This window comes from Pelecanus crispus, chromosome 4 (genome assembly GCF_030463565.1).
Source record: "Pelecanus crispus isolate bPelCri1 chromosome 4, bPelCri1.pri, whole genome shotgun sequence".
NCBI classification, from domain to species: Eukaryota; Metazoa; Chordata; class Aves; order Pelecaniformes; family Pelecanidae; genus Pelecanus; species Pelecanus crispus.
Genome location: NC_134646.1, coordinates 30,477,080 through 30,493,525, shown reverse-complemented (window position 1 = coordinate 30,493,525; position 16,446 = coordinate 30,477,080). Strand labels below are relative to the sequence as shown.

Sequence of the window (16,446 nt, the reverse complement as noted above, 5' to 3'; positions counted from 1 at the left end):
TCATCACAAATCTTGTCATTATTAGTTCCTCTTACAATGTGTACATCTTCAGGTTCCTCCTGTCTGCTTAGACCAGACATGCCTACTAATAGAAATGAAATATTGAAAACTTCCCTGTGCAAAACACTAAACATCTTTTCTTTTCCCCGCGGGAAAGGATGAGAGAGAGAAAGAAGGAAGCACACATAGTCAGTGTTAGGCTGCCTGTCTAATGTACTCCCGAAAAGTATTCAGAGTTTAGTGAAGACAGCTGTATGAGACCTTTCACTAAGTAAAATCCTTTTTATAGTCAAAATAATGTGCCATTTATGCTTGGAAGTTACCTTGAATATTGTTGCTTTATTTTTAAATAGCATTGCAGATGTAATTAAGTGCCTTGCTTTAGAGTGCCTTCTCTGTACTGTTACTTGGATCTGGTTCAGATGCTGTACCAGAGAGTTACTTAGTCATTGCAAAAAACAAAATGTTTAGTCACAAAACCCAAAGGTTAAAATAAGACTTCACAAAACTTTGTTTTAAATACATTGGTATATGACTTACATAATCTCATTTAATGATAACAGGCATCTAATTTGCCTTTGTACATTTACAGTGCACATTTTTTTCACTTTCCTAGTATTAGCATTTAAGATATTTTGGTTTTTTGTATTAGTATAATTGTATGCTTTTTGTAAGCTTTTTTCCAAAGGGGCATAAGAACCACAGTCCTAAGTATTCCATTTTCCTGAGTTTTTCACAAGTGCCTTGTAAGGTGAAACTACTTCAGCAGTAAGAAGAATTCCTCTTGAGCTTTCCAAAATGCCAATATAGTGTGTATCCCTCTTTTAGGAGTTTGAATATCCTTATGCTGAGCAGTAGTTGGAACCTGGGTCTGCTGCAACCTAGGGCGCTGCTGCAGCCACTTAGCTGTTGAATAAAAGAGCACTTCCTTTTCTGGTTAATGTTTAAGAGAAAGCAGTAGTATTGTGTGCCTATACTAACCCGGTGCATGTGCCTTGAAAATGAATTCCTAGGGGGAGAACAGCCAAAGAACAATTACTTGGCAGATCCCGCCCTGGAGGCTTGGTTGAAAGTCGAACTACACAGTTGTATTTTAGGTGCATTATTTCTGCCAGTGCCCAGAAGATACAAGGCCTCTGAATTGTTAAAGTATAAAATTTTAGATGCCTAAAGCATGAGGAGGGTTAGAGTTCTATGAACAGGTCTTAAATTTAAGTGCTGATACAATGCTTAAACCCAACTCTACTAATCTTGACTCCATGTTACAGACAAAAACTGAAATGTAAAACCACACCAAAGCTAAATATTACTCTTTTAAAGTTTCTGAAGTCCAAACTGGTTTTCATGCTTTCTAATGTAAGATGATGTGTATGTGATCTTGAGGCAATTGTTTGCATGACTTCAAGGTTTTAATTGTAGCACTGTGTACTTTTTCACAGGAAGAGTGTTGGACTTGGGAAATAAATGATCTTTATATGTAAAATTGTTGTGACTGACATTTGCAATATAACTTTGGCATGAAGCTAATTCAGTTGCTGAGTCAGCCAACTTCAACAGCAAAATACTAATTCTATCTATTAGCATATTCAAAACTTTCATTTTGAGAGAAGCCTGTTCAGTTAAGACCTGTGCTGACTAAAGACATGAAGGTCTGTTTTATTAAAGTGAAGTTGTATTGAGGACCTAAGAAGGATCCATGTAGTCATACTACAAACTGTAAATTAATGAATCCTCTGCCATTTTTAATTATCAGTGAACATTAGGCCTATTGGCAAGTTAAAGTTGATGCAAGTATGTAGTTCTGTGCTGAAGCCAAGTACTACCTAGTTGAGGTAGCTGGATGGTGTGGTACATGCAGATGGTGCAGTTGTTCAGAGGCAGATCACACCTGGATGTTGGCAGGGCCTGGTATGCTTTATACGCTTGCAGGCTTTGCCACATAGCTGTGGCTTGTCTGCTTTGGAGATTTCACATGTCCCAGTGAGCCTGCTTGATTCCTTAGCATTAATGCCTTTTAATAGTAAGTGGTGATACATAATTCCAACAGGAATATAGCTGGCAAAATATTGTGTAGGAATTCACAGTGAAGCTGTCATTTGGGATCTGCTTTGATCACAACTGAATTTTTAGCATTGAAATCTGAATCTTCTCTGCTCAGCAAGAGGCAGGGAAGAAATCCTACCCCTTGGAACTGTTGTTTTCGGACTTGGGAATGGTTTAAATTTTAAGAGGTATTTCACAGCCATCCACTGAGACAGCTTTCCTTCTTGATGTAAATAATCTAAATGATCAGAGTTGGAGCTAAACTTTGATCAGGTGATGAATTCTTAACTCTGGTGGCACCGAGTTCTCATTGGATTAAGGGCCTGCTCAAAGGCTATTTAAACTGGTGAATTTTGAATGAGGTTTATGGTATGAAGTTAGCCACTGTTCAGGGGGTGGTGCAAGACTGAACGTTGTTCAAGGAAGACTTCTTTGAAAGACACAAGTAGAATTTTAGTAGAACATAATCCTATGTCTTGGCATCATGCTCAAAGATGGATCTCATTATAGAGTCTGCATCTGTAGTCAAATAGAGTGTGTTTAGTGTTTTTAGAGGCACAGCAGAACAGTATATGTAAAAGTGTATCTGAAATTATTAAAAGAATGTAAATTGTTTAGTCTCCTCAATTCCAGGCTTTTTTTTAAAGCAGTTCTGACTGTTAGGGCATGTTGAGACAGCTTAAATTCCTCCTATATTCCCATACCTCAGAGCCTCCCATTGGCTGTCCCTAGACTTTCAAAAGCACCTATTCAGTAGGAAGCCCTAGGGCCAAAAGCTTGTGAGTATAGTATTTAGAGCCCAAGGGGTTTAAATACAAAAGTTAACCTTAGCTCAGGAAGGCCAGGCTGCTTGTCAGTGGCAAGGGGAAGATCCTGTTCTTACTCACCCTTGCCAGTCTGAACTGAGTGATCAGAGTTGCCCATTTAGACCCTCTGAGCTAAAATTAACTTTTTTGAGTTAATCTTTCCCTTCTTACTCCACTGGTCTTACAGAATATTGGAAATGACAGACTGCCAACTGAGCAAATTATTCATTAAAATTTAAGTTCTGAAGATGCTTAGGTGCTTTCAAAAATTTTAGATAAAGACATTCAAGGACATCAATTTTACCCTTGCAATTTATATGTCATAGTAATAGAAATATAGTTTCTATTATGACTTTTCTTTCTTTTATATTAGCAGATGGACCATATCTTCAAATCATAGAACAGCCAAAACAGGTAAGAAGAACACTACACTTTTAAAATCTTTAAGGTAGCTATGTCACTATATTCAGCTTTGAATAAAATTATGACTTAAGATGAGAAAAAGAGTATTGAAGAGGCTGAACTCTCATAACAAATGTGGCACTTAACCATGAGCAGTTTTTCCTCTCGCTTTTGTACTTAAATCGTTTCCTGTTTTGTTCTGTTTTCATCTTTTGTGTCTCTCTGGAAATGTCGTAAGACAAAAAAACACCTGAGTGTTTTAAAAATATGTCTTGGTAAGTATAGACTCTTCATCTTAAAAGTGACTCTTACAGTACCCCAGTATTTTGAAATGTAAATCATTAGACCAAACGTGGAAGATTTTTAGAATTTGTTTCGTGTTTCTTGAAACACATGAAAGAAATAAAAACATTTCATTCTGTTCCCAAGTTACAGGAACTTTTGACTTGTGCTTTGTCATTGTAAAGAAACTCTGTTGTCCTTTGAGATCCCTCTCGTCACAGTTGGCTGTGTTGAATAACCCAAGAAAAATGAAGATAAATGCTTGAATATGACTTTTTTGTGACCGTGTAGCAAACACTCACGCTCCTCTGACAGTATGAAAGTCATCCCAATGCACTGATTAGTTTTCATGCAACTGATACACAAAATAATTGCTGGGTGAACATCGCCCTGAAGTATGCCAGGATGTTGTTCCCCTTTAGCTGGTGGCATCATCAGTTACAAGTATTCCTCCTTAGGCTACTACAGTATGGAGACCCCTTTCCTGTGTCTCCCAGTCTGTTGCATAAAATCCTACCTTATGGAGCTGTTAGGTGGACAGGGGAAGAGGGTGACTAAAAGCCGTCCTGTCCTCTGCTTGGTGTTCTGCAGAAGCATGCCGCGATCTAGCCTTCCTTAGAGGAGGTGGTAGAGAACATTTGTTTCAGCCACAGACCAAAGACATTTTTGTGCTCAAGCATCCCTCCAGGAATAGGGACACTTCGTGGTCATAGGTGAAACAGCAGTGTAGTGTGAACTCTTGGAAGAATATGCTGCCTATTCCTTGTTGGTTTAGTTCATCCCAAATCAGGCCGTGTCTTTGCACGGTGGAGCCTACAGCGCACAGTGCCTAAGGAGAAACTGTTGTTTCCATGCATGACTTCTCAGCAAGGAGCTCCTGTAGTGGAGTACCCATGTGGCAAGCTGGGCAATGGTTTATAACAGGGTGATGAGGGTGTTCCATCAGCAGAGTGCTGTGCTTATGATCAGTTTTGGAGCAAAGAGACAACTGGGGGGAGTAAGACTGTATGTATGAAAACATAACTAGGATAGCAAGGGCAGTAGACAGGGGAAGGCCACACAGGTGACTGCTGGATCTTTTGGACCGAAGGCATAGAGGTGAAGAGAGACTGGGTTGTCTCATGCATCTTGACTGCAGAGGTTGCTTTCCCTTTTGGACAACTTGAGTTCAAGCTTATTGTAGCTGGGCACTTCACGTGCAACGTCACTCAGTTCACCATAGGAAGGCAAATATGTGCTTAAGGATGAATTACATTGTCTGGTCAGTATCTGAATAAAAGATCTTTCCATTTGCCTGGCAAACCAAGTTTTTAAACTGAAAAGGCTGTAGTGAGGTAGGTATTGAAGCTAATGATTACAGAGCGATTTTTGAACCGTGTTGTTTACTGTCAGCTAATACAGACTTTGAATGCAGAGTTGTCTGCTGTTAGAAAGAAGCTGAAAGATTCTTGATGAAGGATACAATGCTAGCTGGTGCTGTTTGGACAGACACTGAGAGCCCTGTATAAGACAGGCATTTTGCCAGAAATTGCAGGACTGGGGAGTAGATCTGAAAGTATTCAAAGTTGGGGGCTACATGAAATAGAGTTACCAAATACATTTGCTTAAGAGTTGCATCTTTGTGCCTTATAGATTACTCTGTAAAGTAAAGGGGGGGATGTTATTTCCTACAAATAAAAATTCAGTAAATGGACAGCTCTACTCCAGAGCGGTTGCTAATGTCCTGCAGTTCCCTAAAGTATATTCAGACATCTATTTATGTAGCTGAGATGAAAACCCAGCCATTCAAAGTCCCCTGAAGCTTTTGTGCTGTTTCTGGACTTCACTGGGAGATAGAGCTTTCACATGCTCTTCCCAGAGGGAAGAAGCATTTCTGTTTCATCCCTGTTCTTTCCTTTATGATGCTTTGGACTTCCTTGATTATTATTGGCTTCAATTCTCCCTACCTAGCAGTAATCATGGGAGAAAAAGCATCTGTTCTTGCATTCTCTCTCTTTTAATTTTTATCTTGTTTTGAGAGTATAAATAGATCTCTGCTTCAAAATATCTTCACTTGCTGAAAGAAAAAATTTGGGTTGCTGCTGTGTCTAAGAGTGAGAATAGAACAGTTTTCCAGGGCTATACAGTGTACTGGTGCTTTGTCAACCAGTACTCAGACAGCATTTCAGGGATGAACAGTTGTAACTTTTCTGTTCGTGGGCTGTTTGGGCAAGTGTTGTTTGTGTGTCTGCACTCGCGCATGCGTGTGCCTTTTTTTTAAGTTTTGTTTCTAAACAGCTTTCAAGTTTCTTTTCCTTTATTTCCACAGAGGGGGTTTCGTTTCCGATACGTATGCGAAGGGCCTTCACATGGTGGCCTTCCTGGTGCTTCTAGCGAAAAGAACAAAAAATCATACCCTCAGGTCAAAGTAAGTACATAAATCATTAATTTTGCAAACTGAATGCAAGTGCCCTGTGTATGTATATAGGACCTTACTGCATATCAACATAAATTTCTATGAAATTACTCAAGACTGACTGCATTTCAATCAATCCCAACTTTCAAAATGTAATTGATTTTGAAAAGGAAGTTGTCTCCAGATCTGTGGCATTATTCTGGCACCGTATTCATGTGCCAGCAGCTGAGCAGTACCACCTCACTGCCCTCGTGCAGATTAATGGAGCTCTTCCTTAAGGTGCAGTTTTAGCATAAAGCAAGGCCTGAGCTGCTCAGTTACTCCACACAGCATACTGCAAAGCATGAATCTGGTCAGTTATTCCACTTCACTGTAAGATGCTGTTTACCAAATTTTCCCTCTTTCTCTGTTCCTGTTACTCCTTATTCAGTATCTCTAGGATACTCCGTTCTTAAGGGCTTAATTCCTTTAAAGTCAATGGAAAACTTCTCATTTTAATAGGAGCAGCATTATGTTCAGGTGTTTGCTGAATGTTTTTTGGAGCTTTTTTCCCCTGGAAAAAATTCAAGGATGTTAATCAAAGAAACATTCTGTGCTAGCACAATATGAAGATTATGACAGTGGTGATTAATCATTCTCAGATTAGATAAGACCTGTCTTTGTCTATGGTTCTTGCAGGAAATTCTTTTTCCATGGAAGTGGGGAAAAGACATACTGTGTCTTTTCAGTATTTTTTTAACTTAATGAAAGTCTTAGTCTTGGTATTGCCTTTACCTCTTTAAACTGTTGCACTAGAGATTGTTTCATGAGGAGTGGGGTTAATGTATTTTAATTCTGGTGTTACCTCTTACTCTCTCCTTCACGTGGTGGGAAGGGGAGGAAAGGATGCCAAGCCCTCAGCCTCTGTCTTGGTGTGTGCCACTCCTCAGCTTTCTCTGCAGTATGCGTGTAGTTCTGCAGGTTCTTGAGAAAGGCTGGAGTTTGGAACAGTTGCATCTCCATAATGAATCAGTATGAGCATGACTCAATGGAAAATAATCGGCATTGGCTGAGATAGCCTAGGGTGTTAGTCTTGTGAATTGAGAAGAGGCTGGGAAAGCTGATTTCATGTAGCCTTGCAAAACTCCTATGAAAAATTACTAGCCCAGGCAAAGGATCTACTTGCTTTTCCCTTTCCTATTGTGACAGTAAGGATGAACCAATGAATGAAATTGCACTGGTATGTTCAGATATAAAATAATTTACATCAATTGGGCCAGATCTTTGGATTCCAGTCCAATCTGTATTGATAATAATACAAATGATACTTTATAAAGGTGCAATGGGTCGCACAATAGCATGACAAGGAGATATGCAATGGGGAGTTATACAGGAAATGGAATTTCACCATGAGTAAACTAGAAAGCAAAATGTTCTTTGGCTGTCCATCAAACCTTCTGTTTTCATTGATCATCAGATTTTAATTTCATCTAAAGCTTACACACACACACGTGTCCCTTCCCCTCCCTCCTTCTCGTCCTGCTGTGTGCATCTGGGTTTTTTCTAGTACAAATCCCCACATGGCAACACCTGCTGGGAGAGGCTGGCAAGGGAACACAACAAGTAAATTCCTCAAGGCCATTGCTTGTTAGTGCCTGTTCTTGATTCAAGTGGTGCCAGTAAAGACAGAAGTGTTTCACACCTTTTCCTGTAAGTCTCTCCTGTGTTTTGTCAAGGGTGCTCACCTTGTCCCAGCTGAGATGAGCACAATTGAAGATCACCATTTTTTGTTGCATTGGGCTTTTTTGGTTTGGGGGGGGGGTGTGTGGTGTGTCTTTTTTTTTTTTTTTTTTACTCCTGTGCCAGGGCTTTCAGCATAAAACCTCCATTAGTTGATCACAGTGCTGTGAAAGGACAGTAGCGTGAGCTTTGGCTGTACTGTAAAAAGGAGGTTTTGTGACACATCTTTAAACCTTGGCCATGGCATGGACAGTGCGGCTCACTCTGGCCAACTCTGTACAGAAAGCTGGTGTAATTTACCAGTAGCTACCACAGGATGAGCTGAAAATAAACATCTTCAGTGCAGGAAAAAAGCGTTGCGGTCTCCCTACTCCCTTTTTGTAGGATTATGGATTGAAGGCCAAAAGAAAACACATTTATCTGATATGACCTCTTGCATAATGTGAACTGTTCAACTTCACCCTTTTTATTTTTTCCTGCACCTAGTCCCTAACTTGTAGCTGATCTGGAACACGTAAAGATGTATCTTTCATTTAAAGGCTGGAGTGCTGAAGACTTTGCTATGTCTCTAAGATGTTTTAGTAGTTAATTGCATATTTAACCGCCTCCTGTATAGTGTATTAGGAGATGGCGTAGGTCAGGAGTACTAGCAGTTCTGTAATGGCAGTCATTACACTTAAGACAAATCTGCACTGGCCAGCAAGGTGGAATTGATTTAAACCCTCTTGTTTTAACTGCACGGTCATGACAAATGGAGTCTAGATAACAGTACTATTTTTCTATAATATCAAAAATGGGATTAATTAATCTTTATGGTTTATGGAATTACATTCCCTTGTTTAGCCCTGTCTTTGTTAACAGTAATCCTAATATCATGTACAAAACAGCTTAGATTTTCAGAGGATTTTATATAACTTTGCATGTAGTTATGGAGAGAGGAGAAGTTGTAGATACTGAACATGTTATAATGGAGTTACATTTCATGACAAGGTTCATGATTAAAGTAGAAAGCTACCTAAAATTCTTCATTTAAATTTCATTTTCATCTGCTTAGTGTAAGTAACACAATACTGGAAAATTTTACTGTCTAGAACAATTGAAATCAAAACTCCTGAGCTGCTTATTCATCATTAGCTTTTTGTCCAGGGAAAAAAACAGTCAATAGTATAGGAAGAAAGAATAAAACTTGATTGTCTAATATTATCACCAGCTTACTTATCTAAATTTTTTATTCATAATTTGCTTGGTTTTATGTATTTGAAAAACTGTGAGAAAACTTGCACAGAAAATTTCTACTGGCCTTCTTACACATTTACCATGTGTGTCCTGGTCTTGCATACTGTTAGTGTAGGCATATTCATGTTTTACACTGAAATACTGATCCAGTCTTGGGTGTGAAGAGAATTTGCTGAAAATAGCCGTGTGAAGGAAATGTCCTGAATTTTCATCTCCTCTGGGGCAAATCTACGTGGGTGGCTCCAAACTCAGGTTGCCTATTCTCTGTGAGCTGGATGTAAATCAGCTCCAGCCCAGAGGCTGAGTAACCGATTGCGCAGAGGTGTGCCCGAGCTAATGAGCACCATCTCTCTGCCGATGAGTTTGGACATCGTGCAGTTCAGTTGGGAATTGAAACTGCATACCAGTTAGGCAGCCCCGAACCCAGGCACCTGAACAGGAGCACTGCCCATCCGGTCACGTCCTGGGGTTATCCTAAATTATGCCTCAATTTGGAGAGAAGTGTTCTTATTGAAATCAGGGATTTCAGCAAATACTTCAAGTTCGGGAAGGGAATTTATGGAAAATTAGGCAAGTTATTTTGTTGATGAGCCTTCTTGGTGAAGAAAGGAGCAGCATATTTGCTTTTTTCCCCCCATAGGAATTAAATTGTAGAGTGATAGATCGCTGATTACAAGCTGAATTAAGGAATTAAGCATGAGACAAGAATGAGCAGACCTTCTGTTATAAAAGTTTGCCCATCTTAAACACCTGTAGTGAACCAAATTCAGGCAAAGCTAAATTCAATGAGATTTGTGATTTTTACTGTTACAGTTAATTTGGCTGAATACGGGGCACCGAGTCCCTTTAGTTGGGCTCCTAAAGCAGAGTACCTAACTGTGTTTTTGGCACGAGAGTGACCTCACATTGAGAGGATCAGAAGATCTTCAGCTCCTGTTGGTTTAAGTTACTTTACATTGCTTATTCTTAGACTTCTAAGTAAGTATTCAGTTGCCTAAGTGATGTGTACCACATCTGCATTATTTTGTCTTAAACTAGCAGCTGGGGGGAAAAAAAAAAGTTATGCTGCTCTGTGAAAACACGCTGTTTATAAACAGTGAGCAACACCTCATCTGTGGAACACTTTTTGTATGCACATATTGAGGATAGCACTAGTGACACACTGAAGGTTAGGCAGGATTGGGGTTGTAGTTGCTATAGCAAAGTAATTCGAAAGAGAAATAAGTATTTTTGTCGTTGCTGGCTTTGTAGGGTTGACGTGGTCTTTTCCATCATTTGCTTTCTGTCGTTGACCAGTTGGTTTCACTTCTTGCTTGTTAAGAGTAACTGGAAAAAAAAGGTCTTTGAAGTAGGAAAACGTTCTTATAAAGTTTTTGTAAAGTTTCAGAAACTATAAAAAAATTGGCTGGGGTCTGGATCACAGGAGGATGTGAAATAACTGAAAAAACTTTCAACTCTTGTTTTGAAACTGACTCAATTTCAAGTTCACAGGGTCCTTTTAATCTCTCAGACAAATCTCTCTCACACAGAAACAGCAGATAAATGTGAGCCTGCAGCATTTTACCTTTATCAGATTAGATCAATTGAATGCTGTTTCAGTACAGGATGTAATCAAGTATTACAGCTATGCTCTTCCCAGGAACTCCTTATTTTCTTTTTTCTCCCCTATCTTTAATTTCAAGTTCAGTAGCTATTTTTTCAGATCACAGCTCTGATTTTGAGAGTACAGCACCCACGTACTATCTCCCTCTCATATTGAGTATATGTTTTTGTGTCAACACCATAACCCTTAGGTTTCTATAGATATTCAGCACTGTAATACACTGTCTACCTTTCAATGCCTTTAACAGTGTTTTTTAAGTTCTTACGTAAAAGGTGATAGTAATTTGTATATCTTAGTGCCAGAATAAATTTTAAGTTATTCTGAAATTGTGGCGTCAATGATTCAAAGACGCTGAAAAATTATTTCAGACTTAATTTGTGGTACATAAGGGTATTAAACATTGAGGCTATTTTGTTGGGCACCGAGATAACCTGGATGTCTCAAAATCAAGTAGGAAAGTCTGCCTATAAGAAATATAGGTAGGAAGCAGCTCAGAGACATTGTGTAGCCTTTGCAGCATAGGACATCAGACTGGGTGATAAAAATAGTCCTTTCTTGCCTTATGACCTACATAAGGTATTACGTTTTAAAAACTCTCTTGATTTTTCCCCTGAGAGAGACTACAAAGATCATGCTGAGCTGAGTAACAGGGGCAGATTGCAATCTGGTTACCGCTGCAGTTGTATGTTCTGCTTTCAGAGGCTGGAAAGTCCTTGACGTGCACCAGTCCTACCTACAGTTTCACTGTGGTTTCTACAGCTGATGAAGGATTTTCTTGAACTTTTCTGATGTGATACCAGAACATGCATGTTACTCATAATGAATGTAACGCTGTAGATGTGCTGCAAACTTTAGAGCAGGGAAAGGCTTGTTTAGTGAGGGATAAAACAAAAGTAATTTTTTAAAAAGCCCCCCTCTTAAATTGATTGTAGTAGTGGTGGTGACATGTAGCACCCAGCACAATCATTTTTATTTTCAGGTGACTTTGTGAAAGTTACCTAGGGATCCCTCTATTTTCTCACTGCTGGTAAATGGTGGGAATGGTGAAGTGGTGATTATTCTGCATCTTTGTATTGTTTCAGTCCAGGTGGGATTACAATTTGGAAGCAGGAGGAAGCATGAGTACACCATGTTTTGTGTCTTAGAAACTGCTGCTTGTAAAATGCACACTGATATAGTACTATACAGTTAACTAGCAGGCAGTGAGTAATGAGAGGACCTTTGCACACCTGTTCCTTCTGGAACAGCTTCTTAATAGTTGGGATTTTTTTTTTCTTTTAGCAGTGAATGGGAAGATAGGGCACGCGTTGTACATATGCAGTGTTTCAGCTGTGATGGAATGGGTTCAAGAGAGGGGTTAACTGGAGTGAAGGAAGCTAGGAGGACTTAGTAATGTGGTGAAATCGTGGCATTCCCTGGTTATCGGCATTTTATCAACAATATAACCTTAAGTATTCAGTTCATCACTGATTCATCACTTTAATGTTTATCGTCATCCTTTAATAGCTTGGTTGATTAGATCTATAAGCTGCTGTAATACAAAGAACTTTGCCCAAGGCAAATTAGAAGAAAAATTAGAGGAGGAGGGAAAAAAAACCCAACCTTGATAAAAGGGTTAATTAAGTGAATTGGAAGGGAAGGTAATGTTTGCTTTTTTAAAAGTGATTTTGTGTTCAGCATAATTTGAAAGTGGTGAGTAACCAATAACTGACTTGAAGAGTATTACTTGTGAGGAAAGAAAATAAAGCTCTAAATAATATATGTAAAGCAAATAACTTACCAATATGGTATGTTATTAGCAATTTTAGGTTTGTTTTTGAGGCATTACTTGACATCACAATTTTAAAAGCTATTAAAAAATGTACAGTGATTAGAAACTAAACAGGGAAGAAAGGGTTTGTAGTCCTCCAGAGTTGGCTTATATTAAGGCACCCGGTTTATCATAGCTCCAGTCCTGCAAAATTTTAGGTGGGGATTTAGCGAATATCCTCATGTACCCTTAAGGGAAATATTTACTGGACTGGATAATGTGTGTTGATGTAGCATATTGAACTCACAAAATACCTATGAATATAGAAATAATTAACTTTAAAATCTCTACCTGAAGAGTCATTGTAATGAGGCCAAAATGTTTTAAAACAGTCATAATAAAAATAATTTTTAAGTGTTTTCAAATTGGGCAAAATAATGCAGGCTTTTTTGTTAAATATGTACATTTTCTATATGCTTCTTAACATGTAACAATGTTTATTATGAAATCAATGTACTGATTGAAATTTAAGGAGAGCAATGTGGAGTAACTGGCCAGAATGTAAAATTGAGATTCATGATTTGGGAAACAGAAGGTTGCTTTCCTTTAGCTTTTTTTTATTTCTTAACTTTTTTGGCCACTGCTCCTGCCACTTTTATGTCAAGTTTAATTAAAGAAAAAAGTGTTGGCTTTTCTTTGTGATAATCTGGTACAGTTAGTTCGTCATTTGTATTTCAAGAGAAAATGCATATACGTTTCTCCTATGTAGGCTTGATTGTACTTAGCTGACAGAAAAATACTCAACTGGAATCATTACTTGTTCCATGAAAAAAACCCCAACCCTATATTTTTTTAATATTATTTACAGATCTGTAATTATGTTGGACCTGCAAAAGTAATTGTCCAGTTAGTTACTAATGGGAAGTACGTCCACTTACATGCTCACAGCTTGGTGGGTAAATTTTGTGAAGACGGAGTATGCACGGTTAATGCAGGACCTAAAGATATGGTTGTAGGGTAAGTGTCAACTCATTTGTAAAGCTGGACTAAGGGAGAGACAATCAAATACAAACACTGTAAGAAGCAATACAAAAATACCACTTAGAGGCAGCTAAGTGGAGCACTAGTCTTCATGCTCTGATCTGTGTTTTGTTTGTATCTTAAATAGAAAAATAAATGGCATTTCTGTTTAGCTTTGTAGAATTTGCCCTAAGCAAGCTAAATAGGTTTAAGCACATAATTTTCACTTAGAATTTGTAGTTTCACTCTCTTGGTGTACAGTCCAAATTTGTATTGTAAGCCCATTCTTTAAAATATAAGTAGTTTTGGTCAAAGAGAAGGGACTGTAAAATTACTGAAGAAAAGCTTTTGTTACCATCTTGATCAATATTTTACTTTTGCTGAAATCTGCCAATAGGAATATAGTGAAAAGTGTTAAGAAAAACGGGTTAGTAAATTTGAAATTAATGCAAGACACGTATAAACATGAAAATACTAAATGAGTCAAACTTTTTAAGTTTAAAGCTGTAAGATTATAGTGAAATTGTAGTTGGTGTGTTCTTGTTTAATTTAAAAGAATAATTGTTTATATCAGTAAGTGGAGCTGAGGCTCCTGTCTACGTTTTCAGGCTTAGATCAGGTTTCATGCTGGCTGTGAGTTTTAGTTCTGTGATCTCAAGAATGTCTTTGTTGGTGAAGAAGATGAAGTTTAAAAAGCTGAGAAGGTTGGGAGAGAGAGATTCTTTTAAACTGTAACTTTTGATGTCCAAGCCCAGTGCACTAGCTTTACCAAGCACAACAATTTAAATAGCTTTATTTGAAATGCTCCTTTTCATCTTGAAAAGTTTGGCTCATTTCCTAACCTGTCTTGTTTTTCATCAGTTGTTTAGAAACAGCTTTCCTATCCTCAATTGACCCACATGAAAATTGAGTTATTGTCTTGTTTTCAAACTTCCAGATCTAATTGATTTTTAAATGTGCCCAGAGATTTTTACAAAAGTAGATCTTGTAGTATGGAAGTTTTCATTCAAATGGATACCTGAAGTGTCTTGCTGAATGTCCAGAGCCTTGCTTAAAATACTTCCTTTGGAAAATGTTGCACTGTTTTTAGCTTTTTAGCTTGCTCTCCAAATGATTTGGAACAGATGGAGCTTATTCTAAGCAGTTGCTCTGCATAACAGCCATATAGAATGACATTAATGTCATTGCCAAGACAGAGCAAACAAAGTGTGACAGCCAGATTTTCAAATGTTTTGTAAGTTGCTTCCACAGTGTAAGTCTGAAACCTAATAGATTACTACTTTCACCGTGGGAAAATCCCATGCACCCATATGATTGCTGCCATATAATGGTGCGCGTTTTACATGTTATGTAAGCTTGGCTGAATTTTTCTTGCTGGAAAATTCGCCCTCAAGAATTAATAGTGCCTAAGTAAGCCTATAGAGTCCTTCCATTGACCTCAGCTGTGTAGCTGCCTCTGGTAAGAGAGAGAGTACCTGCTGCAGGTTTGGCATGAAGCATTAAGAAAATACTTCCCTCGATCAAAATTCGGCAGGTTTGCAAATCTTGGAATACTTCATGTCACAAAGAAGAAAGTGTTTGAAACTCTGGAGACACGCATGATAGATGCTTGCAAAAAAGGATACAACCCGGGACTCCTGGTGCATCCGGAACTGGGATATCTGCAGGCAGAAGGATGTGGAGACAGACAGCTAACCGGTATGTAGAAATGATGGCCTGGTTTTAATAGGTCTCTTACTAAGAACAGGTTTAGCTTCTGAAAACACAGATTCTTAGCCAGAAAAAGGCCTTGGGGAGGAAAACAGCCTGTGGCTATGTGCTTTAAGAGGTGGGGCGTTGTTGCCGTGTTTTAGGGAATCTGAAATAAAGGGTCTTTGCTGTGAACACACACATGACAATGGAGCAACTTCCTTCCATAGCTGCCTGTACCCACTTCTGCACCTGTATTTCATTGCTCTTATCCTGTTTAATAAGCTGATAAATAGAGTAATTTTGCATGATTGCTGCAAGACGTGATATCCTTAAGTAACTTGGGGACCTTCTTTTGAGAATACCTGTTTCATTCAGCTGCATTTCACCCATATCCCTGTAAAACTTGTGGTCTACGTTGCTTTCAGGCACTGTATAGGGGTATTCAAATGTTCTTAGTGGCGGCCTTTGTCCTTTTTGCAACCTTTATAAATTGAGAGCAGAAAATAGTCATATTCTTTATGTCTCTTAATTATATAGCTTATCTTAAACAACATCTGATGCACAAACTGCAAGATGAATGCAGTATGTTTTGAATAGCTGCTCCTCTCTGCTTAAAAAGAGAGAAGCGGATGGATACTAAATGAAAAAGAAAACATTTGCTTGCTGTTGGTGCCTTTTGATCGTAATGTTTGGAAAATGCGGTCTCTGTTTTGTTATGGGTCCCCTACTCCTTGTGTTAATTCATCTGTCTACTTATCGGTTCCAGAACGAGAAAGAGAAATTATTCGTCAGGCAGCACTACAACAGACTAAAGAAATGGATCTCAGTGTGGTGCGTCTTATGTTTACAGCCTTTCTCCCTGACAGTAATGGTAGTTTCACACGGAAACTTGATCCTGTTATATCAGATGCAATATATGACAGCAGTAAGTATATTTGGCTTTAATTACTTTTTTAATAAGAGGCAAGCTTTTGCACATACAAAAATGATATGTAGATATTGCTATATGTAGACTCATTTAGCCCTGCTGCTTCCCTGTTATTTGATCAGTAACAGGTAAGTAGCCCATAGATAATTGGCCCCATATCTGTCCAAGTACACATGGTATCATTCTGGTTTTTAATAGATGGCAATGTAAGCCATAAAGGAAGATTTTTGTTTGCTGTTAGCATGTTTAATCCTGCCACTTTTATTATAAGGATTTTGTAAATTCTTGTTATATTCATAAGAAGTGCTTGAATTTTGCGGAGTTTTCAGTTGCTTTATATGACAAAGCCTTGTCAGACAAGATGCGAGGAAAAAATAACTTTGCTTCAGTCCTGTTGAGAATTTGACATGGTTCAGTTTTGCTGGCCGTCTGCTTGTCCTTGTTTTGTGAGACTTAACACAACCAGCGTTCTCAATCCATTTCCTTTAGCTCTGTCAGTATTTTTTATACTTCTGTTACATCCCTCTATTTGTCTTTTTCTCTAAGTGAATCTTTTCACTTCATGTTTTC

General features: G+C 38.4%; 1 protein-coding gene across 4 annotated transcripts in view; it reads left to right on the top strand.

The window, feature by feature from the left end:
* The window catches only part of NFKB1 (nuclear factor kappa B subunit 1), a 60,669-nt gene that overhangs the window by 19,058 nt on the left and 25,165 nt on the right, over positions 1 to 16,446 (top strand). For 2 of the 4 annotated variants that reach the window (XM_075709912.1, XM_075709913.1), the window contains exons 4-8: positions 3,223 to 3,263; positions 5,842 to 5,940; positions 13,105 to 13,253; positions 14,791 to 14,954; positions 15,715 to 15,873. In XM_075709912.1, coding sequence (XP_075566027.1) covers positions 3,223 to 3,263; positions 5,842 to 5,940; positions 13,105 to 13,253; positions 14,791 to 14,954; positions 15,715 to 15,873 — 612 coding nt within the window. Of the gene's footprint in view, positions 1 to 3,222; positions 3,264 to 5,841; positions 5,941 to 13,104; positions 13,254 to 14,790; positions 14,955 to 15,714; positions 15,874 to 16,446 lie in introns of those variants that run through there. The other 2 variants (XM_075709909.1, XM_075709910.1) reach the window with 2 other exon arrangements.